We start from the raw sequence: 19,103 nt of genomic DNA, 5'->3' as shown, positions 1-19,103 counted from the left end.
AATATCGCTATACAGGAAAGGAGGGGGGGGGGGGGGGGGGGGGGGGGGAGAGAAAATGGGGGACTACAGGCCAATAGTCCTGGAATCTATTATTAATGAAGAATTAACAATGCAGATGTAAAAAGGACATCACGTTTTCTAACCAGCATTGTGTGTTATTGTGCAAACCCCACACGGGCAGTGACCCGGGGCCAGGATCGAACCCAGGTCTTCGGCGCCGTGAGGCAGCAGTGCTATCCACTGCACCACCGCGACATCCTGTAATGATAAACCTGTCACTAACTGATCTTGAACAGGTGGCAAGTAAGTCTTCCAAAGTTGGGAACAAAGACAGCAAATCGGAATAAGGAAGTACTTAGACTTTCCTAAAAGTAATTTGTTAGTCTCTTGCAGTAAAGCCATTGCCATCCTCTTCAGGCGCAAGTATTTCCCAGAACATACCAGTTTTGAAGGAAAATATTCATGATAGCAACGATGCTTCACGACGATGTTGCAAGTCACAATTGAGAAGCTCCGACGAACTTTCAGTACCCACGGACTCCCCAAGGTTTTGGTATCAAACGTCACGGCCTTCACTGGTGCTGAATTTGAGATTTCCTGAAAATGAATGGTATCCGCCATGTGAACACTACACCTTACCACCCATAGGTTGGCTGAGCGGGGAGTGCAGACTTTTGTTAGGGATGCGGAAGCAGACCTCCAGTTCTCTGGAAATCCATCTGGCCCAATTTTTATTTTACTACTGCACTATGCCACTCAACACTACTCGGAGCTGTTAATGGGCCGTTGGCTGAACACACGATTGAGCCTTGTCCTGCTCGATATTGGGGGAAAAGTCTGTGATTAGCTGGAGCCATCCAACACAAGACAACCAAGGCCTTTCTGGGAATTTTCTGCAGGTGACACGGTCTATGTCTGAAATTCCGCCGAAGGCACATTATGTATTCCGGGGATAGTGGTGAAGCGATCAGGGCCGGTCTCATACTCGGTGCATGTAAAGGGGAAGGAGTCAAATAGGCACGTGGACCACGTCCGCAGCTGTGCCCAGCAGGTCCTCAAACGCTGCCCAGAGCTCCCATGGCCAGTGGTCTCTCTTTCTCCAGCACGGCCGCAAATGACCTCAATCTGGAAATGCAGGACGCCGACCCTGATTCTAACATGGAGACTCGGCCAACAGAAATCACAACAGGTCCTGTGGCGCCCGTCGACCCAGCATGATGGAACCACTTAGGCGTTCCGCCCAAAAACATTGCTCTCCAGGCCCATACACCTCTGCGGGTCCGCCACTGCGAACGGCTGAGAGACAACCCTGAGCGAAGTTGGCAAAGGATTTTCCCCCTCCAGCCTTCGAGTTAGACGACGTATCAGACTTGGAGTGGGGGGGGGGGGGAGAGAGAGAGAGAGAGAGAGAGGAGAAGGGATGTTAGAACCAGACCGAAAATTACAGATTCTGCATCACCAGATGCCCAGTGGCCTCACCCAAGTATGATCTCCCCAGATAATAGGGAACCTCGGGCGGCACGGCGGCCCAGTGGTTAGCACTGCTGCCTACGGTGCTGAGGACCCGGGTTCGATCCCAGCCTCGGATCACTGTCTGTGTGGAGTTTGCACATTCACCCTGTGTCTACATGGGTTTCACCCTCACAAATCAAAGATGTGCAGAATAGGTGGATAAGCCATGTTAAATTGCCCCTCAATTGGGAAAAAAAGAATTGGGTACTTTAAATTTTTTTTAAAACCTCGGGAACCTTGGGACATGAACACCCCAGCCGAGTGTGGGCCAGGTGCCCCTTTAATAGGTAACTAGTGTTTTTCTAAACTGACATCGCTTCCAAGTGGTCGGTCACCTGGGACTTAGTTATATTCAGTTTTAACGTGCCTGACTCAAGCTCAGCATTTATAAATGTTACTTTAGCAATTAAGATTTTTTTGTTCGAAAAATTGGCCAGAATACTGGGATTTTTTCTACTCTTGGACACAGCATAAAGCTTCGCTGTATTACCTCAGCATAGTTATTGGGCTTCAGTGAAACCGAAATTAGGGGAAAACATATACTAACAAAAATATACATCAAAAACAAGTTGGGAGATGAAAAAATTATATTTAAAAAAAAATTAAACCCTGTGCAAGTGTAACAAAATGGCATGCATTGTGACTCCAGTGAATTCCAGCAACATTTTAAAAATTAAATCTTGTAAGATTCACAATAAAATCTGAACATAGCATATACAGTGCAGGAGGCCATTCGGCCCATCGAGTCTGCACCGACCCACTTAAGCCCTCACTTCCACCCTCTCCCTGTAACCCAATAACCCCTCCTGGCCTTTTTTGGTCACTAAAGGCAATTTATCATAGCCAGTCCACCTAACCTGCACACCTTTGGACTGTGGGAGGAAACTGGTGCACCCGGAGGAAACCCACGCAGACGGGGAGAATGTGCAGATTCAGCACATACAGTGACCCAACAGGGATTCGAACCTGGGACCCTGGTGCTCTGAAGCCGCAGTGCTAATCACTTGTGCTACCTTGCTGTCCAGAATCTGATTTGGATCCTGCGATTTCCGAAAGTATCTCAAACGTTCTGGCAACAAGAAGCAGCCCAGATGGACTCCAAATTGCAGCTGGGACTGGGACAAAAAAAAAATTGCCCCGGCGGCAGTGACATTTGTCGGCCAAGCGCATGTCAGAGCGGAGGCGTGAAACGCCTGCGCAGCACCACCCCATGCCGGGCTTCCGTGAGGGGCGCATGCGCAGCCGTGGGTCGAAGCAGGCTGCGCGTGCGCATACCATTTGGTCGGGAAGACGCGCTGTTGGAGGTAAGAAAGCGGGAGGAGAATGGTGCAATTAGATGGAACAGAAAACGAGAGAGAAAGGGCGGTTTGACCAAGTCTAGCAGGAATGGGGGGTGAATGTGGCGGGGAGGGAAACACTTTTGGCCGCGCTGATGCTCCTATTAGAAGGGGACGGAGCCGCCCTTTGGGGTTGTCTCTGGCCGGGGCAGCGCGGGCGGTTGTTATTTTCGCCGCCGGAGTCGGCGCCATTTTGTGTTGAAGCGGAAAAAAAAATGCAGTAAATAAAACGTGGGAGAAAACCCAACGAAAATGGCGGCAGGAGGGTGTTTGGGGTGAACCCGAGAAAATAAAGGATATCAGTACTTCAGATTTTTAAAAAACATGTTGAGGGGAATAAAAGTCGTGGAGGGAAGGGGCAAGGAAATGTCGGAGGCCCGGCGAATAAACGGATGGGGCTCCGAGAGCATCAGGGGAGTAACAGCAGCACGTGTGAGAGCAATGGCAAAGAGGAAAAGATGCGGAGGGGAGGGGGAATGACATGAGGTTCAACTAGTCTAGGAGTAGGGGGATGGAGAAGGACCTGCAATGCCGGAGAGACAAAACGTTTTGGAGAGAGAGGGGCAGGCCATTCAACTCCGAGCATATGGGTTGAGAACTTGACTAATTTGTATTTTACTCCATCCACCTGCCTTGTTTCCAGATCCGTTTATATTCTTGGCTTCCAAAAAAAAATCTAATTTTAAACTTGATTTGGGCTAGACTCTACTATTCCTGAGAGAGAATTCCGTATTTTCCTTTTTTATAAGGAAGCACTTCCATTTATCTCAGACGAACAATATTTCCTGAATGGTTTGGCTCAGATTTAATGCTTTTGTTCTGGACTCCTGTCTCAATTCATTTCGAAATCAAAAACCTGAATCAAATCACTTTTAACCATCTATATTCCAAGAAAGAGACAGCTGGTTTTTTATCTAATCCATGGGATTCTGGTAACATTCTAGTGAACCTGTATTCCTTTCAAGGGCCCTTGCCTTTCTGGTGGCCAGAACCATACACTCGCTAGGTTGGTTGCTTACAGCGTTTTCCTATGTCTTCACAATGATGCTTGATGACCTTTGTACCAACCCTCATTTTTGCATTTGCTACATGATTTTGCAGCCAGATGCCTGCCCTTTCTGTTGACGTTCCATTTTCCAACAGTACACATTCCGGGGCTGGTTTAGCACACTGGACTAAATCGCTGGCTTTTAAAGCACACCAAGGCAGGCCAGCAGCACGGTTGAATTCCCATACCAGCCTCCCCGAACAGGTGCCGGAGTGTGGCGACTAGGGGCTTTTCACAGTAACTTCATTGAAGCCTACTCCTGACAATAAGCGATTTTCATTTCATTTTCTGGCATGCATAAATGGCTGGGTTGTTCATAGTTCCTTGAGTCGGACTTGAATACAAGTCTTGCCGCTCAGGAAGGAGAGCTACCCATTGAGCCATTTCAGCTCCTGAAAACAATTTGTTAATCCAGATGAGGTCTAATTAGGAGTTTGTAAAACTATAGCAAAATTTTCTCTCCATATAAGGGTGGGACAGTGGTTCGCACTGCTGCCTCACAGCTCCAGGGTCCTGGGTTTCGTTCCAGCCCTGGGTGACTGTGTGTATGGAGTTGCACTTTCTCCCCGTGTCTGTGTGGGTTTTCTCCGGCTTCAGTGGTTTCCTCCCACAGTCCAAAGATGTGCAGATTAGGTGGATTGGCCATGCAAAATTGTCAAAAAGGTTAAGTGGGGTTACGGGAATATGATGGAGGTGAGGCCTTAAATCAGGTGCTCTTTACAAGGACCGGTGCAGACCTGATGGGCCGAATGGCCTCCTGCGCTGTAGTGATTCTATTATCAGTACTACCGTTTTGTTGGTCTTTTTGATTGTGTTTTATACCAGAGTCTTGACATTTTAGTGATCTTTATGTGTGGACCCTAAATCATTTTTGACCTACACTACTATCCACCATTTATAAATCTGTTGAATAATTGAGACCTCGGCACAAAATCCTTGATAACATCGCAAGTCACTTCCTTGAATTTGTGCACAAAACTTTTTATATTCTAACCAATCTCCCAACCAGGTCACTTAATATGCTTTTGTGAAGTGAGATAAAGATGTAGGAAGGCAAATAGAGATGGGGTGGGTAAGAAAGAAAAAGGGTAAGGGGTAGAAAAAAGGCAGCTAAGTAGAAGCAATAAAAATGCGACATGTGTAAGAAATGATGGCATGTTTTGGAATAAGAAATAAGAAAAATAATAATTGGGGAGAGAGAATAAATGGCAATATCAGTAGACCATTAAAAGTCTTGAGCCATTTAGCCCTCCATGAAGATCATGACTTATCTGTTATGTAACCCCATATAATAAAATTTTCCCCTTGTTATCTTGGCATCAACTGCCATTTGCGGGGGTTGCTAATTTTTACTTGCCTTTGCATGTTAAATGTTTACTTAAAAGATCTGGCTGTTATTTGTAGACTAATGCCCCTAGTCCTCAATTCCAGTGATAAATGAAGTAAGGAAAATGGGAGAGAAGTAACAAAACTGTAGGACAAAAGTATACAGTAAGAAGTCTTATAACACCAGGTTAAAGTCCAACAGGTTTATTTGGAATCACTAGCTTTCGGAGCGTAGCTCCTTCATCAGGACCCGATGAAGGAGCTACTCTCCGAAAGCTAGAGATTCCAAATAAACCTTTTGGATTTTAACCTGGTGTTGTAAATCGTGTTACTGTGCCCACCTCAGTCCAATGCCAACATCTCCACATCATGACAAAAGTATAATTCAAGAAGTATGATAAAGTCGTTCTAGTCCCAGATGACCATAGGCTGCATTCCCCATTGATGGGGAGATCTGACTGGTGGTGATTTACCCCAGGATCACCACACCTCAGGCAAAGGGGCAAGGTTTTAAAAACAAAATCAATTAAGGGGCAATTTAGCATGGCCAATCTACTTATCCTGCACATCTTTGGGTTATGGGGGCGAAAGCCACGCAGACATGGTGGCTTCGGGCATAGTTGAATCAAGAAATAATGTTAGTGTGTAAGGAAGGTACTACAATAATTGTGGGAGATTATAATCTTTGTTTATTTCGAACAAATCAAATTGGCGAAGGTAGCTTGGAGGATCAGTTCGTAGTGTATTCGGGACAATTTCTTAGAACAATATATTCTGGAAACAACCTTGGAACAGGCTATTTTCAACCTGGTCTTGTGTAATGAGAAAATTAATAAGGATTCTCTAGGTCAGGCATGATAGAATTTTACATTTGGTTTAAAGGTGGGAAATTTGATTCTGAAACTAGTGTCTTACACTTAAAGGTATTTTACAGGTTTGTACAAGTACATAAAAAGGGAAAGTCGCAAAAGTACACATCGGTCCCTTAGAGCAGTGTTTCTCAAAAGTGTGGTACGCGTACCGGTGCCGGTACGCGAACCATCGTCTGCCGGTACTTGGAGTGTTTCCAGAAAAGAAAGAGACAGTAATCCTGGATTGGCTTGTTTCGCTCACCGGTCCCTGGCACATTGAAAAAAAAAACTGCCGGTACGCCACATCAGATAGTTTGAGATGCACTGCCTTAGAGGATGTGACTGGAAAATCTGACGTCATGGGCATCCCAAGAATAGTAGAAACGCAGGAAGCAAAAGCTTTAACTTTAAGCACTCAGAACAAAAATACCAGGAAAAGTAATAGGATGAAAGGCTGAAAAGTACCTTAGACTTGATGATCAACATCCTGGTGTCTTCAACTAAGTGACTGTACGGATAGTGGATTCATTGGTTGTAATCTTCCAAAAGGTCTCAGCAGATTGGGAAAAGTGCAAATGTAACACCACTATTCAAGAAATAAGGGAGAAAGAAGCAGAAAACTATAGGCCAGTAAGTCTAACAGCTGTCATTTGGAAAATATTAGAATTGGTTATGAAGGGGGTAGTGGGAGGACATTTAGAAAATTGTACTGCCATCCGGCAAACATGGTTTTAGTTCTTTGAAGATGTAACAAACCGGGTGGACAACAGAACCACTGCATTTTGATTTCCAAAAGGCAATCAATAAGGTGCCACATAAAGGTTACTGCATAAGATAAGAACTTATGGAGCTGGGGATGACATAGTAAAATGGATAGGAGGAATGGAATCTGGAGGACTCTTTGTCAAAGCCCAAGGAGGCTGAGGAGTTTATCGACAGCCTGAGGGTTACCATTGACTAGAAACTGAACTGGACTAACCATATAAATACTATGACTACAAGAGCAGGTCAGAGGCTTGGAATCTTACCACAAGTAAGTCACCTGAATCCCCATAGCCTGTCTACCATCAACAAAGCATAAGTTAGGAATGTGATGGAATACTCTCCACTTGCCTGGATGAGTGCAGCTCCAACAAGACCCAAACAATGTGGCACTGTCCGAGACAAAGCAGCCAGTTTGATTGGCACTCCATCCACAAATATTCACTCCCTCCAGCACCGACTCACATTGGCAGCATTGTGTACCATCTACAATATGCACTGCAGTAATTCCCCACACCTTTGATAGCACTTTCCAAACCATGATCACTACCATATGGAAGGATAAGGGCAGCAGACACATAGGATTGCCACCACCTGGAAGTTCCCCTCCAAACCACACTCCGAAGATAGAGACGAGGTGAAATTTCTTTTTAGTGTCATCAGTGTTTGGAATTGGCTCCTGCAGGGATCATTGGAGTCCTGGTCATTGAGTATATTCAAGGCTGGGTTGAACAGATTTTTTATTGCCATGGGAGTTACGGATTATGGGGGCAGGAAGGAAAATGGAATTACGGCCACCATTCAATTAGTCCTGATCCTATTGTATGGGGAGCAGGCTCTATGGATCGGGTCATCTATTGCTTCTATTTCTCATCTTTAGAAACAACCAGAGGGGGTGGAAATAAACCTGGGAGATATTGGGGGGCAGGTGGTATTAATTGGAGCAAAGCTTGGGGTCTGTTGTAAACTAAACTAAGGAGAATGGAAAATAAACAAGGGAGGAAGAGAGGACAATTGGACACTGGAATGAGTGGGTAGAGTAAGAAGTAGTCCATACACAAAGTGAGGTCGGCCACACAGATCAGACGAGGTTTGTATTACTGGCATGTAGTGAGTGGAGTCCACAGCCAATTTAACAAGATGGCACTTTCAGAAAGCTTCTCGCAGTAGATGGATACTTGACTAGGAAAAACTTGTTATTGATGCCATACAATCAAACTACCTCTTGACAATTCCCATAATCTCAATGATTTGCCACTTGAATGAGGTGTTGAAGAGTAACCGGTACTTGTGGGAATGAACCCCAGCAAGTCAGTATTGGCCATGGATAAAGAAAGGAGCGATTAGAAAATGTCGGGGCAGAAAAATTAGGTCCATGTGCATATGGCAGTTAAACTGGCCAGTACTAAAATCAAATGAACAACTGAAATGGAAGAGTTGATCAACTGTAGAAAATAAATATCTAAAAAGAATTGAGGAACTGTAGAGAGATTGGTAATTCAGATAAATTGGAGTCATGTTAGGAAAAATTATCATTTTAGATGGGTTGTTGGAGAGGACCTTTGACTAGGATAGATGTTAATACTTGGATACGATAAATAAAGTGTAAAATGCAGAGGAGACAAAAATTGACCATGAGAAGAGGATGAAGGATTAATGAAATTAAGTAGTGAGAGAGACATACATATGCTAGCTGAGGGGGGAAGACATTTGTTTAGTTCTGCACATTCTGTCAATCTTGCTCATGCTGAACATTTACATTACATTTTGATGATGAGGAAAGACTTGTTAATGAATTTATAAATTATATTTTGCAGTTCTTTTGAGTTTGAATCCTGAGTTTTGTGTACAGCAAAGGCTGGTGTCTCCGGGACTGGTAAAAGAAAGAATCCCGCCCTGAATTCTGATGACTAACACTAATCACGTCCATTAAAATTTACATATTTTGGTACAGTTTAGCATTTCCGTTAAAATGGTGCCCAAGCTCTTACTAGGATGGAGGGATACGGAACCCCCAAAGTCAGATGTGTGGGTTAGTGACATCGCGGGCTTTCTCAGACTCGAGAAAGTTAAATTGGCAGGGGGGGCATGGCACAGGGGAGGCAAGTAAGGACAGGAGAACCAACGGAGGGGTGGTTGGGGAAGGTGGTACTGTTTGCGTAAGCCATGTTGGCTGGGGTTTGTGCTGGGGGGGGGGGGGGGGGGGGGGCTTGTTGGTTATATTGCTGTGTTTTTGTTGAAATTTGATTTTTAAAATTGTTAAAATTATAAATGCCTCAATAAAATATTTTCTAGAAAAAAAATGGTGCCCAAGCTACCATTCGTAAATTCACTTCAGGGATCAGTAAATTTGATAAACTACACTTCAAGAGTGCAGATAACTTTAATATTCCTGCCTTGTTGACAGGTGATTTCTGTAGAACCATTAATTTTCTGATTTGGGTATTGTTCATGCATCATTGAGAATATTTCAAAGCAATGAAAGCAATAGTGGTAGACTAAGTTAGATACCAAGTAGGTAAAGGAGGTGTGAAACCTCAAAGCAAAGAGGTGTAAAGGAGATAGGAATTCTCATTTCACAAAATAATACAACTGAGGAGGTCATTTCGGCCAGTGTGTTTGTGCTGCCTGTTTGAAAGAGCTAACCAATTTGTCTCACTTCCCTGGATTTTCTCCATAGTTCTTCAATTATTTCCCTTCATTTAGCCAATTCAATTTTGACAGTTATGGAGTTTGCTTCCATCACCATTTCGTGGTGCATTCCATTTGATGGATACGCTGTAGGAAAAAAATATCTTCCTCTAATCCTTTTGTCAATTACCTTAAATACCTCTGACTACTGATCCAGCTACAGTAAAACAAGATATTGTGCCCTCAATCTTGAACATCTTTGTCAAATTCCGCCTCAGCCTTTTCTGGTGTAAGAGAACAATCCTTTTCTCTAGCTTCCTTTGTCCCTCTCTACAACTGAAATCCCTAATTCAGCCCATCAATTTCATAAATTCCCTCTAAGCCACCTTCTCGGAACAGAAGGCCCTTAGGTTGTGCTGATCTTCAGCCAGTGGCATAGTGGATACAGTGCTGCCTCAGTGCCAGGGACCCAGGTTCAAGTCCAGCCCTGAGTCACACTGTGGAGTTTGTACGCTACCATAGAATTCCTACAGCGCAGAAGGAAGCTATTCGGTCCATCGAGTCTGCATCGACCCTCTGAAAGAATCCCACACTGTCTCTATGACCCAACCTATCCTTTTGAACACAAAGGGGCAATTTAGCATGGCTAATCCACCTAACCTGCATTTCTTTGGACTGTGAGAGGAAACCTGAGCTCCCAGAGAAAACCCATGCAGACATGGGGAAAAAGTGCAAACTCCACAGTCACCCAAGGCCATAACTGAACCCAGGTCCCTGGAGCTGTGAGGCAGCTTTGCTTGCCGCCGTGCCACTCTCCCTGTGTCTGCGTGGGTTTCCTCCGGCTGCTCCGACTTCCTTGCACAATCTAAAGATTTGTGGATTAGATTGGCCGTGATAATATGCCCCTTAGTGTCCAGGGATGTGCAGGTTACTTTATGAGGATAGGGTGGGGTGAATGGGTGAGTGGACATTGGTCGAGTGCTCATTCAAAGGGTCGGCGCAGACTTGAGCCAAATGGCTTCCTTCTGCACTATAGGGTTTCTATAGCTCTGTATGGGTTCCATATTCCTTAATAATTCCTTACCTAACAAATCAAATACCAGTTTTCTCATTTTTAAGTGACCTAGGCTCACCAATCTTTTCCTCATCAATTCCTTTTGATCATTTTTATAACTTCAATTGGAGAGTATCTTTTACTATTCAAACTAACGGAGCTGAGTTTATGCAATCTGCCCTTGTAATTTAACCCTTTAGTCCAGTATCATTCTGGTGAATCTGTGCTGTCACCAAGATCTTCCAAAAATGCTGTGTCTGGAAGAAAATTCGTCTGATGCCGAATTAAGAATTTATGACTGATTAGCATGACTTTTGTTTTGTACTCTGACTCTATAGTCTCCCTACAGATGCTACCAGACTTGCTAAGATTTTCCAGGATTTTCTCTTTTGGTCAATAGAGACATAGTTCTCTTAATAGCCATATTAACTTGACTTGTGACCATCACATATTTGTGTACAAACCCTTTGGCTCTGTAATCCCATTTAAAATCGTACTATTTAGTTTTTGTTGTATCTCATTCTTCCAAAGTTTTTTTAGAATCCGAGAATGTCTACAGTGCGAAGGAGGCCATTCGGCCCAGCAAGACTGCACCGATCCTCAGAAAGAGCACCCAATCTAGGCCCGTACCCCACTCTATCCCCTGAACCCAGTAACTTCACCCAACCTTTTGAACACAAATGGACAAATTTAGCATGGCCAATCCAACTAACCTGTGCATCTTTGGAATGTGGGAGTAAACTGGAGGACCCGGAGGAAACCCCCACACACACCGGGAGAACCTACTAACTCCACACAGACAGTCACACAAGGCTGGAATTGAACCCAGATCCTTGGCGCTGAGCAGCAACAGTGCTAACCACTGTGTTGCCCTTGTCGACCCATTTATCCATAGTTTTCTTGACATTCCACAGCTGAGCTTGTGACTGAGCATAGGTTACAATGGCGCAATATTCTAGGTTAAATTCATAATTAAAGAGAAATGCTGTGCTCCAACTTTTCATAGAAAATTCAGCGTAGAATTTAGTTGTTGGTATTGATTACTTTTATAATTTCATCCACAATTTTTGCTTGCTCTTAGAATGTCAATAATCTCTGGACAGTAACTTGTTTACTAAAAATAGGGAAATGTTGATATATGTACACCATCACATTTTTAAAAACATTGTTGTAATCTTCCAAAAGGTACCAGCAGATTGGGAAAAGTGCAAATGTAACACCACTATTCAAGAAATAAGGGAGACAGAAGCAGAAAACTATAGGCCAGTAAGTCTAACAGCTGTCATTGGGAAAATATTAGAATTGAACATTGTAGGTGTCTGGCAGCTGGAAAGTGACTTGGGAACTTTGAGTATTTGTGCAAATTTAGCCTGCAGGTTTGCGCTTCATTTATGGGCATGGATGATTTCTCAACAGATTAAAAAAAGAAAATTGGATCCCAGTTTTCCTTTTTCAAAAAAAATAATAAAAGTATCTCTAGATTTGGGAGGAAGAAACCAGAAAACCGCCTCATAAATGTACAATTTAAACTCCAGTTTTGGTTTAATTAGTTTCAGGTTGGCTCAGTGGTAGCACCTTCATCTCTAATGGAGTTGTGGGTTTAAGTCCTCTTTTGCAGAGGATAAATAGTTTCCCATAGTGAATCCTGCCCAAATGTAAGTTTTTTTTCTGAGCTGTTTATGTCTATATTATTTATCTTGCCCAATTGCTCTTCTTTGGTATTACTCATGGACACTTTGTACTGGGATGTGAAGACTGGTTATGAGAGACAGGATTGAATAATTATTGTTAGTTCTATTTGTCTTGGTGCACTGAGGATTAGGGTACAAAGTATCCATTGCTGCTCCAGAGTCAAATTGGAATATTTATCTGCTGTTGTCAATCCCATTTTTCTAGATTGTGTCTTGCTGGTGCAGCATTTAAAAAATAAAATCCAGTTAAGGGGAAATTTAGCATGGCCAATTCACCTACCCTGCACATCTTTGAATTGTGGGGTGAGGCTCACGCAGACACGGGGAGAATGTGCAAACTCCACACAGTGACCTAGAGCCGGATCGAACCTGGGTTCCAAGCGTCGTATGCAGCGGTGCTAACCACTGTGCCACCTTGCTGGTGTAGCATTTTGATTGGACCAAATCGGAACCCTACTTGAATGCAGATACAAAATATTTATCAGCTACATAACATATGTAACAAAACGTAAACAAATCCAATGAATTCTGTTAAAATTGTCAAGTTAGAAAGATGTACCTGTAGGAGAAAAATACCACATTGAACAAAACAAAATTCTAAATCAACAGTCAACTACTAGGTAATTGAGAGCAAGCCTTTGAGTTGAACTGTCCATGCATTTTAACCTGTTGAATCAAATCATTTTATCAATTCTAGGAACTTGCTGAAGATTTGATTTTTTTCACTCTTTCTGGCAGAGAGCAGCTCTGCGAACATGGGCAGTGAATATTTTGCTGTGAAAAGGGACTACAGACTTTCCACTTGTTATTGGATACCAATGCTTAAACCTAGATACTCACGTAGTCAGAGACGCTTGATAGATTTGCACCCACCCACGTCATTGGTTTTCTTGTAGATTTGAAATCTGAAATAATTTGATGACAGGTTCCCTGAAGGTCCTGAGCAATTGATAAATGTAGTTGTAATTCCCCAGCTGTACTTAATAAAATGAGAATTTAAAAAATGATATTAAAATGTTTATTTTCCCTCCCAAAAATGTTTTAATGATAAGACAAATGTCTCCATTGATTTGAGACAGTCATTCTGACAACTGGAATGTTCTCATTCATCAAGTAACAAGTAATAAATGTAGGAAATACAATTTCACTAAGGAAATCTCTTTCTTGGAATGTATTTATTTTGATGGTGCAGCTATTCCAAAATAATAATTTATAACTAAGGATCTCTATCAAAACAAATAGTTGCCCTGAAAATTGTTTAAATGATAGTTTGTTTCTAACCCACCTGAATATAATGTTACTTTGAAAAAAATATATGTCTGTAAATGCAATGTTTAAATTAAAATGATGCAGTTTTGAGGATCCAGCTGCATATATTTGCCTAAACATGCTTGGTCAGGCTTTCGCCTGCACATGAGAGGAACCAACCCACTAATTCTGCTTGTTTTGACATCAAAAGAAAATCTGATTCTGTGCATGTCACATGACTGATGCTCTATAAGTGTTCGAAGGTTGTTTTCAGTCACATATGCAAGCTTGGCAGGAAAATGATCAGATCTCAGTTTTCGTTATTGATAATCTAGTGGTACAACTGGTCCTGTAGCAGGTAAGTCTTTTTGCAATGGTCAGAAAAAATTTTTTACATTGCGTATAACAAGGATTCACCATTCTATAGCAATGTGTTTGCCAGATAAAATTGGAACCAATGCTCTTTATTGTTCCAAATTGTAGAAAAAGTCACCGAGCAGATTTGGAGCTTTGTGTTTGCAGTGCAGACAAGTTATTTTTGAGGAACTTCAGTATCCTACATCTTGAATCCCTGAAATGTTTTTAAAGTAACATTTTTCACACCAAAGAGAGTGCCATAACATCAAAAAATATACACTCAACACAAATATGTCCTACATCACATCAAGGTGGCTCTGAAGAATGGACTCTGCTGTTACTTCGTTTGTTTTGATGGTGTCCGGATTTAGATCTTTTGATGTTTTGGCAATGTTGCAGAAAAGTGTACAATGTTGGTTGTTTCTGTTGCCTCATCTACCATCTTTATAGTGCATATGCACTCGGTGCTTAAAAGCATGAATCAATAACGTAGGATGTGTTGATCAGTCTTGAAATTTTGGGTTGGCTTTCAAACCCGTCCAGAGGTAAGGTTTTCACTTCAGACGACTTCTGGGATGATGAGTAATGTTTATAATTACATTTCCATATATAACTTTAAACTGGTGGAAGAAATTCATGGGGAAAACACTTGTAAGCAATTGTCCACAAAGACAAAATATGCTGACCATCAGTGTCTTAAATGTAATTATCCAACAAACAGTTCTGATTTGGGTTGGATGAACAGTAGTTACATTTCAGCATTGCAGCTATTCCTTGCGAGCCAGTTGCTGTTTTAATACTCCTTGTTGGCTTTATTCCCTTATTGTACAATTCTGTGCACACTTTTATTTGTTACCAGTTAATTTAGATTGCAGACCACTTGCTGAACAATATCTTCAAGAGATATGTCCTTGCAGAATGAGTTATTTGTAGGTCATTTAATAAAAAATATTGACTTTATTGAAGTCTGAAATGAGCGCTATAAATGCGTACACAGCCTCTTTCTTTTTCAGTGGCTTACAACACATCCAATCCATGTGTTATTTCCCTTTCTGCGAATGGTTGCAATATCTTAATTTTTACAAAGTATTTTCTAAAATGTTACTCTAAATTTATTTGTGATCTTCAAAACGGCTTAGATATTCTATAAACTTGAGTTGGAAATATCTTGTTTACTTGAAATGGTTTGGTGGCCAGTTACCATTTTTGATGTTGGCACTAGCCATGTTTTCCCACTGACATGCCTTTTGAGATTCTTATCGTTTCTCGTTAAGAGGTTGTATAGAGTACAAAAAGATTATCCCACTGCATTGGGTTTTGCATGCAACTGTGAAATGTTGCATTCGATCTTGTTGTTTAAACTGTCTTTCTGCAGACCAGTTTTGGACGTCTAACTTTCAAGATGGATCGAGATGCATGGTCCTTTTGAGGACTTGGGATCCCTGATCTAACATTTTTGTTTTAACTTTTCAGCCTGGCAAAGTTCTCTGAGGAATCTGTGCCATTACTCGCATCAGCCATCTGTTAGACGAAGTTAGATAGCGAAACAGCTTTCTACAGAGCCAGCAAAGGCTATCCACTAACCACTGAAGAATTATTTTATCCTGCTCTTGCCAGTTTTGAACTAGACTCTCTCTTGTGCCAGAATGTCATTGGGTAGAGCCCAGCAGGATCACAGTCGTGGCATGAAGAAAGACAGTCATAATATTGGATTCTTTCCTGCAGCACAGTCTGCAAATGTCGCTGCGAATCTTGGGAGAATGAACCAGGGTGCACGAATGGGTGGCTATATGAATTTTGGACGGGGGCAGGCAATGGGCCTCCCAGGGATGGGACAAGGACTTCAAAATATGTCTTCAGGTGGTGGGCCCTCTCGAGTCAGCGGTGGTTTGCCGTCCTTGTTTGATGTAGGCAGTCGTAATCAAAACTCGCTTGCCGTTCAGAAACGGATTGATGCAGACAGGGCCAGTAATATTTTAGCTACCTTTGGCCTTTCATCCAGGGACTTGGATGAACTGAGCCGCTATCCTGAAGACAAACTTACTCCTGAATCCTTGCCGGACATTCTTATGCAGCTTAAAAAGAAAAGAAATGATGAAGGAACATCTTTGAATTACGGCAGAGGTGACAGTTCTCCTCGGGATGATCGTTCCTTCAGAGCCTCCCGTAATGAATGGGAGGAAGAAAGGCGCTTTCGGAGTAATTTTGAAGCTCGTGATCCCGACGCTGATCCAGTGGTCAATTATGACCATGGTTCTTCTCGAGAGTCAAGTTCTAGATATTATGACAGAAAGGACTATGAGACTGAACGATTAAGAGGTGATGACTTTCGTAGAGATGATATGCGTATGTCTGAGCCAATGTATGATTCTGATTATGGAAAAATGGGGCCCTCTCCTTCCCGTGGGCAAGAAAGATCTCTTTTTGAGAGAAAGCGAGGATCTCCTTCACTGAGCAACATAAACGATTACCATGGTTTCTTGCCAACAATGTTCCCTCATTTGTGTTCGCTGTGTGATGTAACTGTTCATTCTATGAAGGTGAGTGACCTCTAATTTAAAAATTGCTTTATAAAGTATAATTCTGACAAACAACAGTTCTTGTTGGACTTATGGAAACCTCATTTGGTCATAATTTGTTCCAGATATTCTTTGGAACGTCTTAGCAACATGAAGTACTGCACGGGATCTCTTCATTATTATCAGTTTAATGACAACTGACAGCCATTTAAAAGCAGTTGCCATTTGTAGTATGCATCTCAAAATTCATGCACAGATTACTGATGGAAACTATAATATTTTGGACTTGGTGAAATCAAAGGGGTGTGCAGTACTTGTAACCCATTAACATTCTTATTAGTTAAAAGAAGAGGGAAAGTGACTTTTCGCCATCAGAAATTATGTGCCCCCGTGGCAGTTAGAACATATGTTATGAATTTATCAGGCCTTGGGCCTCAATTTTTTTTCCGTGTTAATTTTTTAACATTTCAATATATCGTGCAACTTGGTACATGCAAAATGCCTTTCTCCAAAGGACCATGTTCAAAAGAGGATGGTGCGTAATGCATATCTAAATACAAGACCGGTTTCCTTTCAGCACTCAACACTTTGGCCTGTTTTCCAGTTTGCCTTGTGGCAATGTCCTCTCTTTTCCCTTATTAACTAAAGATGGAGCTTTCTGAAATGTCACCAGTGAAGATATTTATATAAAAGAAAGCTTAAGTTGGTACTGATGTCTGCAGTCCAGCACCTAGTTGCTTAGCTACAATAAGAGATTATTTTCAACATCTGTTTGAGATTCTTACTTAACCAGGTGACTGGAGTCTGCACTGGCTCTGTCATACTTCTGGGTGGTTTAAAAAAATAAATTTACCATGAAGTTTAATGTACGTGAAAACATTTATCGACGTGAGTGGTACAGTACTGTACACACATTTGATTTTGTATGTTGCAAAATGTGCTTTTGTTAGCTGGAAATTTTAATGGTGGTTTACATTCCATTTGAAGGGAGTGGAATCTTATTAATTCAGAAGTTTTACCATTTTTATTGTAGATAATTGAGTCCATAGATAGTTTGATTTTAAAAATCCAGAATTTATCATGGTTTTATATGGAACGGTGCTGTATCAACGTTTTTGAAAGGCGCTACCTCAAAATAACATTAGAAATAATCACTTGATCCAGGGAAATTCACGTGATCGTATTACAGCTGTTCAGACAAATTCTTTATAGTATAAATGATCGCCAAAATATGTCAGTTGGTCTTATAATTTGGGGTGTTCCCCTCCGATAGACCATGACAGCATCTCATTAAGTGACTTTCCTCTGTGGCATGTGTAACACAACCATCAGTGTTGGGGCTTACTCTCTGATAGACCATGACAGCATCTCATTAAGTGACTTTCCTTTGTGACATGGGTAACACAACCATCACAGTGTTGCTTTTCAATTTGGTTCCTAATAGCTAGTCTTCATTGAAGTTTATCAGCCGTATGGCCATTTTGTGCCTGGGCAATATATTTGGTTGAATTGTTCAGGTATTTTAAATTTTTTGTAATTTCCCAATGCAAAGTAAAACTTTTAAGCAGCTATGGGTTTCAAATATCCACATGTTACAGGAAGATATTTCCTAATGCTATTGATCTGAATTGATACCGTCAATAAATTTAAAGCACTTCATTTGGTTTGAAAATCTAGGTTGCGGATTTAATGATTTTTACCGACCTCCGGAAATACTTAATTGTTTTTGTATAGATTTGCTTTCTTTCGCTGTTCTCACAACGATGCAAAGCAAACTATTAAAAAGCACAGCTAACCTATTCTGTGTATGCAAAGATTTGGCCTAAAAGATTAACTATAGTGGTCGACTTTTCTTAATTGAACTCGACCCACACCAGATTGTAGTGCCAAGAAAGAGTTTAAGGTTGCCACAGGTATTTTTGTCTGGGACTGGGCTCGAGACAATATCAGTAGTGCTCTGAAAACAAACCATTAACTTAGCAGAAAGATTAAAAGTTTTGTGGCCTGAATTAAGTGAAAGATTAGTAAAATCGATCAGATAGCTGTTCTGAATATAATTTATCCCCCCAAAAAACACTCTGAGGCCCCATGAATGACTTGATCGAGACTTATTCACCAGCTATGATTGAGAAATAATTAATTCAATCACCTCCAGGTTTGCACCATTGCATACTTGCATACCACATTGAAGATATCTGAGGATGCGTGGATCTGATTCATTTCTCTCCTCTCTCTCTCTCTCTCTCTCAAATATCTTAACATGAACTGGCTAACTCTCGTCTTGCCTTCATTGATATCACTCTCACCTTCCATGCCCTGATTCATAATTGGGATCTCAACACTGCTGGACTGAGGCGTGCAACATTGTAATGTGGTGTCATCTTTTGGGTGAAATGTTAAATCAAAATCATATCCCTGAGGGCAGCACGGTGATGCAGTGGTAGCACTGCTGCCTCACGGCGCCGAGGTCCCAGGTTCGATCCCGGCTTTGGGTCACTGTCTGTGTGGAGTTCGCACATTCTCCCCGTGTTTGCGTGGGTTTCACCCCCACAACCCAAAGATGTGCAAGGTAGGTGGATTGAATACGCTAAATTGCCCTTTAATTGGAAAAAATTAATTGGGTACTCTAAATTTATTTTTAAAAATCACTTCTCTGGTGGATGTAAAACTTCAAAATTGCCACTATTTCAGGAGTTCTTCTGGTGGTCTGTCCAACCCGTTTCTCTCATCAAAGGACACTAAAACATTTGTCATGTTTGTTTATAAA

The 19,103-nt window shown here is 41.8% G+C and overlaps 1 protein-coding gene across 4 annotated transcripts in view; it reads left to right on the top strand.

Moving 5' to 3' along the window:
• The first annotated feature begins 2,724 nt into the window (after window positions 1–2,724).
• Window positions 2,725–19,103, top strand: part of LOC119965094 (matrin-3-like) — a 69,294-nt gene continuing 52,915 nt past the window's right edge. For 2 of the 4 annotated variants that reach the window (XM_038795380.1, XM_038795378.1), the window contains exons 1-2: window positions 2,725–2,816; window positions 15,291–16,357. In XM_038795380.1, the coding sequence (XP_038651308.1) occupies window positions 15,464–16,357 (894 nt within the window). In that variant the 5' untranslated portion in view covers window positions 2,725–2,816; window positions 15,291–15,463. Of the gene's footprint in view, window positions 2,817–15,290; window positions 16,358–19,103 lie in introns of those variants that run through there. The other 2 variants (XM_038795381.1, XM_038795379.1) reach the window with 1 other exon arrangement.

The sequence above is a fragment of the Scyliorhinus canicula genome, chromosome 4 (assembly GCF_902713615.1).
Source record: "Scyliorhinus canicula chromosome 4, sScyCan1.1, whole genome shotgun sequence".
Taxonomy (NCBI): domain Eukaryota; kingdom Metazoa; phylum Chordata; class Chondrichthyes; order Carcharhiniformes; family Scyliorhinidae; genus Scyliorhinus; species Scyliorhinus canicula.
The sequence above is the reverse complement of the archived record's forward strand: the minus strand, read 5'-3'. Positions and strand labels throughout refer to the sequence as shown.